The sequence below is a fragment of the Myxocyprinus asiaticus genome, chromosome 21 (assembly GCF_019703515.2).
Source record: "Myxocyprinus asiaticus isolate MX2 ecotype Aquarium Trade chromosome 21, UBuf_Myxa_2, whole genome shotgun sequence".
In the NCBI taxonomy this organism is placed as follows: domain Eukaryota; kingdom Metazoa; phylum Chordata; class Actinopteri; order Cypriniformes; family Catostomidae; genus Myxocyprinus; species Myxocyprinus asiaticus.
In genome coordinates, this window is record NC_059364.1 from 44,400,640 (window position 1) to 44,409,833 (window position 9,194).

Here is a 9,194-nt window from a genome sequence, read left to right on the forward strand (position 1 = left end):
ATAACCGGAATAAAAATAAATAAATAAAAAAAAACATGTAGATTCATCCACTTAATTGTCTTGAAGGTGTGTTCCTCAACAAAACAAGCTCCAGCCGCTAGCAGAACCAGCACAAAAAAAAAAAAAAGGGCCGGTCAGTTCTTCGGGCAGTCAAACTCACTCCATTGTCCTGCATGAAATATTCAACAAAACCAACCCCAGCCAACAGGAGGCATAAGCACCCAAAACGAGCAGATTCATCCACAAGCTGTCCCGAAGAAATGATATTACACAAAACAAACTCCAGCCGCTAGGTGGAACCAGCACAAATAGAAATGAAAAAGGCACCCAGCTTCCTCGGGCAGTCGAGTGTATTTTCAATGAGTCGGTCCACTAGGCAGCAACATGAAAATCACCAACTGGCTTACTCACTCTAATGTTTTTATGAAGGACAGTGCTTGCTGTGGGCATGTAAATGCTCTATGTCTATCCTTAGTATCTATTCTCAGTTTGGCCGGAAACATCAGAGCAAAAGTGACCTTCCATTGATGTAAGAGTTTCTTGCATTCCCTGAATCGTTCACGTTTCTCTCTTGTCGAAAGTCTGGGAACAAGAAAATGCTGTGGTTCTTCCAAGAAGCTTTCCTTTGCTCCTCGCCTCACGTAACATGAGATCTTTATCAGATGGTCTCAGAAATTTGGCCAGAATTGATCGGGGCCTGTCTCCCTCAGCTGATCTCCGAGCCGGGACTCCCCTGACATAGTTGTTTAAGACATCTAAAATTAGATGGACACACTGCATCAGTTAGGGTTAAAAGAATTGTTGCCAGCTGAAACATATTAATCACTGAAATAATGATCCAATCATAGGCTCTTAAGTATCTGCTTATTTAAATCCAAACTACAGTTTTTTTTTTTTTGGCCAGGCATTGTAGAATAAATTCTCTCTCAGCTTATGCTGTTAATTATATATTATTATTAGTTTTTCATAATTTTGGTCATGAGATTTTTTTTAAAATTTACAAATACTATGTATTTATCAATAAATATGATGTCTTGAAATTGCATATATATATATATATATATATATATACCTATTAGCCACAACATTAAAACTACCTGCCTAATATTGTGTAGGTCCCCCTTGTGCCGCCAAAACCAATCAGCACCAACCCGCATCTCAGAATAGCATTCTGAGATAATATTCTTCTCACCACAATTGTACAGAGCGGTTATCTGAGTTACTGTAGACTTTGTCAGTTCAAACCAGTCTGGCCATTCTCTGTTGACCTCTCTTATCAACAAGGCGTTTCCATCCGCAGAACTGCCGCTCACTGGATGTTTTGTTTCTGGCACCATTCTGGGTAAATTTTAGAGACTTTTGTGTGTGAAAATCCCAACAGAGGTCAACAGAGAATGACCAAACTGGTTCGAACTGACAAAATCTACTGTAACTCAGATAACCGCTCGGAACAATTGTGGTGAGAAGAATAGCATCTCAGAATGCTGTTTTGGTGGCACGAGGGAGACTTACACAATATTAGGCAGGTGGTTTTAATATTGTGGCTGATCGGTGTATATTATAGCTGTCGAAATTAACGCATTAACGCATGCGATTAATTTAAAATGATTAATGCATTGTTTTCTTTAATGCGATTAACGTATTCAACAATTTTCACTTTAGATTCTGATATTTTATTCAGGTCTGTGTGAGTGCTGAACACGGGCTGGAATTTGGCGGAACCTTTGCGATGTGTCCAGGGTTATTGCACTGATACACACACTTGATCATGTCAGTGATCAAGTGATGGAGAAATTATCTCTTAACCATATTTTTGGTACAAAACATACCCAGAAGGGACCTGTGAAAAGCTGCATTCACGTGACTTGCTGGAGTGAAGCATCAGCATTTCCCTGGCACCGTGTTGTGATTTCTCACAGAAATGTTTCGGTTGAGCGAACGTTTTAATATGAGTGAATGAGTCGAATGGCTTCTTTACTGCATCCGTACTATCTTTGATTAGAATTACATTTTTATTTATTTATTTATTTTTTATCAACAACTGACTTAAGGACAGAAAAGATATTAAAAGAGACATTATTCAATGACAAAACATAGTCAAAACATACTTTTACACTCAACACGCAGTGGAAGGATCTCGGTGCTGAATTTCTTCACCAGTATACTACTCAAACACTGGTGAGTGAAATCTAAACATTTATCATCCATTGGCTAATCACAGACATTTTTAGTCGTATAGCGCAAAATTCGCTTGCATATGAGAGTGATTCACTTGCATTGTAGAGAGTTACGCATAGAGTAAAAGATCGATCTTGAGAATTTAAAAATCAATATCATATTGTTCAAATGAAGATCGCGATTTATCTGAAAATCTATATTTTTACCTAGCTCTAGTTCCAAATAATAAAAGGAGACTGATCATTGGCTGTCCAAAAAGTACAAGGAAATCACAATAAAAGTCATAAAAATAGTGACAGTAGTTTTATTTAAGGCATTTCAACAAATGGGATGGGGTGGTGCACTGGTTAAAGCACAGGCCTCGTAAACGGAAAGTTGCTGGTTTGATTCCCACAACTCCCGCACTACAATTGTGCCCTTGAACAAGGCTCACAACCTCAGGTTTCTCCATGGGATTGTACCTGTAATAAGTGTTTCATAAACCACTGTTAAAAAGTGTCTTCTAAATGACAGCTTACTAACAAACAACTTTATACCTTCTTCAAATGCCATTTTGACAGGGTGACCCTGGCATTGATGGTTTAAAAGGAGAAATTGGGCAGCAGGGATTCTATGGAGAGCCCGGTGACCAGGGCAGACAGGGCTCACCAGGTAAACCATCTTCATACTCTAGTACATTCAGATGACAAATAGTACCCTACTGGCTATACACCAATACAAGGGTGGCCCTCCATGCTTACACATTTTAAACAAATGTGTTTGCCTTGATGTCAGATAGCGTAATATGTTACAAATAAAGAACAGGCCAAGGTATAGAGAAACAATAATTTGTCAACATTGCTCTTGGCTGTGTTCACGCACTGACGAATTAGTAAAACAAATACTTCTCAGCTGGTTGAAAAGCTGCCCCTGTGGGCAGTACACATGATGGATTCGCCTTTTGGAATGGGCTATTTGTCATGAATATATATTTATATATAAGTAGTGTTAGCCTGTAAGCGTCAGCAGAGGAAAAGTAATAGGTGTATTAAACATGAGCAGCTGTGCGACTCCACTGCCAGATGGCATTACTCGCAAATAAGTGTACAGGTGCAATTGAAGAATGGTTGAAATAAGGTGTTTAAGAAAGATTAGCTATGATATCACATTGTTTTGACACAAAATAGAGTATGCAATGGTTTGTGCTTGCATGTAGGTTGGATTACAGTCAGATCAGTATTGGGGAAGCTACTTTGAAACTCTGGTCAAGCTACACTTTTGAATAAGTAGTTAGCTACACTATGAGCTACTAACAAAAACGTCCTGGTTACTTTCGTAACCTCCATTCCCTGATGGAGGGAACGAGATGTTGTGTCGATGTAGTGACACCTCTGATCTTTGAAAAAAGGCCAATGGGAATTGGCGAGAGGAATTTGCATGCCACTCCCCCGGACATACGGGTATAAAAGGAGCTGGTATGCAACCACTCATTCAGGTTTTGTGCTGAGGAGCCGAGACAAGGTCCTGGCCATTTCCCTGGTAGTTCAGTGTTGTGGCAAGAGGGACACAACGTCTCGTTCCCTCCATCAGGGAACGGAGGTTACGAAAGTAACCAGGACGTTCCCTATCTGTCACTCACTCGACGTTGTGTCGATGTAGTGACACTAGGGGCCCCTATACAAAACGCCAAGACTACTGTGTTACGTGGACTAGCAGTGCAAGATGGGCAGACCTCTGTGTGTCTCGTAGCCAGTGCACCAGGCCATCACGTAACCTCCCCCAACGATCTTATGAGCATCGAACGGTCCTTCGGGAACAAGTCGACTGCCCAACAAATAGGGACAGGCTAGCCCAGCTGTGGCCTCTTTTCCTCTTTTTTTTCTCCCCAAAAAGAGTGGAATTTGTTAACCGACTGGGGGCCATAAATGTCTATGTCAGGGGGTGTCACTCCCAAAGGGAAGACACCACCGAGACCACACCCCACCCAGAGAAGGGGTGGGGGTATTTCGAGTGGAAATACGTCACATGGTCTTACCGAGTCTTGTCGGAAGTATGTCATGTGGAGAAGTCGCCTGGTAGGTCCTACCCGAGGGGGGAGGAGTTTCTACAAGCATGATGACTGGGGGTAGAGGGGCCTCTGCCCAAGGAAGACGCAGTTTACTGACAGGGAAACGATTTAGCGGAAGATATATCACATGCGGTCACCTATGGGGAACCAGGGCATGTGGAGCACCTACCCCAGTACAGGGCTTAGTTAGCACATGTACTGGGCCAGCAGCGAGTTTCTCCGCAAACTCGACTGCCACAAGGCTAAGGAGGAAAATCATCCAGGTTGGTCGCCGAGCACAGTTCCTTCATCAATCCCGGGTTAGAACTACACTTGTGCAGCTCTTTTAGTGCCTTGGCTTGGTGAACTTGCAGAAGAGCCATGGCGTGTAGGGCGGAGGCGGCTTGTCCAGTGGCACCGTAGGCCTTAGCCGTCAGGGACGACGTAAACCTACAGGCCCTGGACGGGTGCTTCGGGTGCCCGTGCCAGGTGGTGGCGCTCTGCGGGCACAAGTGCACCTCGAGCGCCTTATCCAACTGAGGGATCACCGAATACCCCTTGACCGCCCCACCATCGAGGGTAGTGAGAGAGGGGGAGCTGAAAGATCGGGATCGGGCAGTAAAAGGTGCCCCCCATGATCTTGTCAGCTCCTCATGCACTTCCGGGAAGAAAGGGACCGGGGTGGGGTGCGGCCATGAGCGGCGCTCTGGGCCCAGGAACCAATCATCGAGCCACGAGGGTTCAGGGGAGAGTGGAGGATTCCACTCTAGCCCGCCGCTCGCGGCTGCCCGGGAAAGCATGTCCGTCATCTCCGTGTCGGCCTGAGACTGGGTGACCACACTCGAAGGAGGGAGCCCAGCCGAGGCGTCCACATCAGAGTGGACGAGCCCGCTTTCCGATGCTGCACTCGATAACTCATCATCTTCCTGGGCTCTGAATAAGAGGTCGAACTTGCCATGAGACGAGCCAGTGGTCTCATCCGAGAGCCCGACCGGAGCAAGCGAGCATGCTGGGGAATGGGAGGTCCGTGGGGGTTTACCTGGTGGAGGTGCTCCCATTGAGGTCCCCAAATCGCACCCAGTGCTAAATGGCATGGCCTCACGGCCACATGGCCATGGTCATGTTCTCGCAATGAGGACAAGACACATCCACGAACGATGTCTCCACGTAAGACAGCGATCGTGGCTGTCAGAAGCGGAGAGATAACGACCGCAACCAGGAATAACACATAAACGGAAAAGCATCTTTAAAAAGACGTTCCGTGTGTGCCGCTCTTTTAGAATGAAAATATACTCTTTTTTAGAATATACTCTTTTTGTTATTCTGCCGAAGCGCCCAGGGGCGTTCCCTGCATTCCACGGGTGCAGAGGGGGAGAAGCCGCTGAAATGCGCCGTAAAATCCAGCAGATGAGGTGAATGAACTCGCGGATGAATTCAGCTTCAATGAATAGAACCGCTCGGCTCCGAAGAGAAAATCTGAATGAGTGGTTGCATACCAGCTCCTTTTATACCCGTATGTCCGGGAGAGTGGCATGCAAATTCCACTGGCCAATTCCCATTGGCCTTTTTTCAAAGATCAGAGGTGCTTAGGGCTCCCAAGAGTGACCCCTAGTGTCACTACATCGACTCAACGTCAGTTGAGTGACAGATAGGGAACTAGCTAACTACATTTAAGTTGTTAACAAAACAATGATATAGTACTTTGTCATGCTACACCACTAATTGTTGTAAAAGCAGCTTGTTACTAAGCTACACTATTTAAAAAAACATAGTTGGGCTACTGTGACTCTACTGAAAAATGCAGTTTAGTTAGTATCAGTAGATAGTATAGATATTTCTTTGAGTAGTCCTTGAGATGAGAGATTGCAACGTTTGCAGTCATCTGCAATTACACAAGTTATAAGACAAAGTAGTGGATGAGTTTAAGAACTGGCCTAATTATAAACGTGCACGATTCTCGTGTATAGTTAGATGATTAGCTTAGTTTCAGAACATCAACTTTGTAGCACTACCGGTTCATATCGTACAAAATCATCACCTCTTCAGTCAGCATCAGCCATTCAAGGACTACATCCCTTGCATTATACATTATGAATGCCAGTGTTTCATAGATGGAGTATGGTAGAGTCTACTAGGGATTTCCTGTTACAAATGACAAGCAGATCTTTTACATTGTTATTGGGTCTAGAAATTATGTAACATGTATGGCATGGTCCCCAGCCAAGCTAATGAATTTGAAGAATATTTACAAGTCGTTTTATATCTTTATTCATCAATGACCTTAGCACATGGTTGTTAATCAGTATAAACAGTGTTTATACCTGTGTCTTATGTAGGTGATTACTCCTAGGGTGTATCACTCATGCAACGGGATGGTTGTTCAATTTAATTTAATGTTTTATTTGTTTTTGCCACAGGTGACCGGGGAGAACCAGGGGACAAGGGAGCTAAAGGCTATGGCCTTCCTGGCCATATTGGGGACCAGGGACCAATGGGTAACAATAATGAGCTCATTACAAAAATTGATATCTCTCTCCATCAAAACACAGAGAATTTTAAAATTAAGAGTCACAATATCATGTTATGGTACAGACCTTTATCTTGGTAATTTTTTAATATCATAGGTCAGCGTGGGCGTCCTGGCCGGGCATTTGAGGGGCAACCAGGTCGGATGGGAGAGAGGGGTCATGTCGGGCAGCCTGGTTTGAGGGGCCACCCTGGACTACATGGAGTTCCTGGAGTCTGTCTGACAACTGGATGTGCTTTACTCAATGCTACTGCTAATGCACCACCTCAACAGATATCTCAACAGGCACCTCAATGGGTACCTCAGCAGGGAAATCAACGGGCACCTCAACGAGCACCTCAGAGGTTTAGGGGACGCCAATGAAAGCACCCTTGAAGCTCACACAGTGACATTTGGGTCAATGTGTGGATAAAAGTAGGAAAGAAGGATTAGTAATTGAAATTGTGACATGAAAAGTTAATTAATGTAAATAAAAACTAAAATTTGTCCTTTAACATTGTAAAATGCAGAGATTTCTAATGGTTCAAAAAACTTTTAATATAATCAAAAATAAAGGTAATTTGCATATAATTGAAACCATTGTTCATTTAGTATTACCGAAATACAATGTAGTTTTAAAGTGATCTGCAAATCACTAAATTTTATTTTCAATTAATGCTGTTTATAATAAAAATGAAAAAACCTGTCATTACCTTTTCTCTCTGCTGACTTGTGGTATTCATTAGAGATCGAATGATATTGGATTTTGGTGATAAAGATAACTAAGGTGATGGAAAAAGCTGATAACCGATTAATCGGCCGATAGTTGTAAAAAAAAAAAAAATGCTTTATTGAATGTTTTCTTTTGAAATACATTTTCTTAAGGTGCGGTCACATTTACCTTTGCACAACAAATTTTGCATGGTTAAATACAGTCATATCAATAGGAATGGACTTCCGGTGGCAAAGAATTTCCCCACGCGGATTTTTTGTGTGGGGTTTAGTGAACTTTGACGGGTGAAATTCACTGCATTGACCAATAGGAAGTTGCTTGGATATCGTTACAAAGATATAATTTTAGCAACAAGTTACTTTTTAACATCACTCTCACAGAGTATATAGTGCAGCAGAGGCTGCTTGGCAATTTGTTTTTTGCTGGTTTCACAGGCGCTAAATGTCCGCTCATGCCTTCTTCGCCTGCAAATTTGGCAGTGCAAAGGTAAATGTGACCGTGCCTTTAGTCTTTCCTTACTGTGACGGGCACAGATACAGAGGCTACATGAGTCCAAATTGAATGAAATCCCAGATGCAGTTTACTGTGCAACAAAAAATCCTAATAAAAAAAGAAAAATAAGACATTGTGCTTTACACAAGACTTTTAACCATAAAAAAGAAAGAAGTACACTGGAGACTCTTATTTTTAAGATAAATTGCAGGTGGAAAAATGCACTCATAAACATCTACAATGTTTTACAATATTACAACGTCATATAGCATTTCTGCTGATAACCAATAGTTCCAAAAGTAGCTATCGACGGCAATTTATCATGTTACAAATCGTGTTATTTGTAGAGGTCGACCGATAGTGAGTTTTGCCAATACCGATAACTCAGGTGGGAAAACAGGCAGATAGCCGATTAATCGGCGGATAGTTTTAAAAATGTATAATATGAATGAAAACTTTTCACTCAATGTAAAATAGTGCTGAACTTTAATAAATATCACTTGGCTGAGGCCGGTTTCCCCCAGGGCACCATACAAGCTAGAACCACTTCTGTATTGGATGGCCCTCAACCCCGAAAAAAAACAAAAAAACAATGGATTTGCACGAATTCATAAGTGACTTTTTTTTATTCAAAACAGCGTATTAAGAGGAAAGGTAAGCAGAATTTGAATTTGTAACATTGTTCTAACCATATTGAACAGCTGAAGTTAGCTCTAATGTTAGCGTCCAGTCCACCTTGTCGGCAATGCAGTTCTCCAGTGCAGCGATTAGTTATAAACAAATTGATTATCAAACCACCTTTGGTTGTCTTAAATGACTGATTTATTGTACCATGACAATAATTATAATGTGCATGGTATAAATTCCTTGGCTTTTCTCTGTCGATGTTTTAAACCCGCTTTTGGTAAGGTCACGTGTCACGTGGAGGAGGAGGCAGAAAGCATGTTTTTGGGTGAACTATCCCTTTAATTCTTTCAAATAAATCATATAAAATCAAATAAATTATTCATGAACTTTCCAAGGAATTTAAGGGGGCTGCATTAAATGAGAAAACATACATTTTAACATTAATTTAAAATTAAATGTTAATTTTCACAATATATACAATTTCATCAGAAGTAACTGTAATTAAATTATTTAAAAATTAAGATTAATCCCTTTATCTTGGGTGCAGTTCCAAGAAACATAGCAGTATGACAATTACAATAAACATCTGATTTACACATAACACAGTTTACACATCTGTTACACAACAAAAT

At 41.8% G+C, this 9,194-nt stretch overlaps 1 protein-coding gene across 1 annotated transcript in view; it reads left to right on the forward strand.

Annotated features, from left to right (window-relative positions):
• The window catches only part of LOC127411740 (collagen alpha-1(IX) chain-like), a 65,572-nt gene extending 58,298 nt beyond the window's left edge, over nucleotides 1-7,274 (forward strand). Inside the window, exons 24-26 of the mRNA XM_051647471.1 lie at nucleotides 2,739-2,829; nucleotides 6,622-6,699; nucleotides 6,829-7,274. Of these exons, the coding sequence (XP_051503431.1) occupies nucleotides 2,739-2,829; nucleotides 6,622-6,699; nucleotides 6,829-7,094 (435 nt within the window). The 3' untranslated portion in view covers nucleotides 7,095-7,274. The remainder of the gene's footprint in view (nucleotides 1-2,738; nucleotides 2,830-6,621; nucleotides 6,700-6,828) is intronic.
• The last annotated feature ends 1,920 nt before the right edge of the window (nucleotides 7,275-9,194 follow it).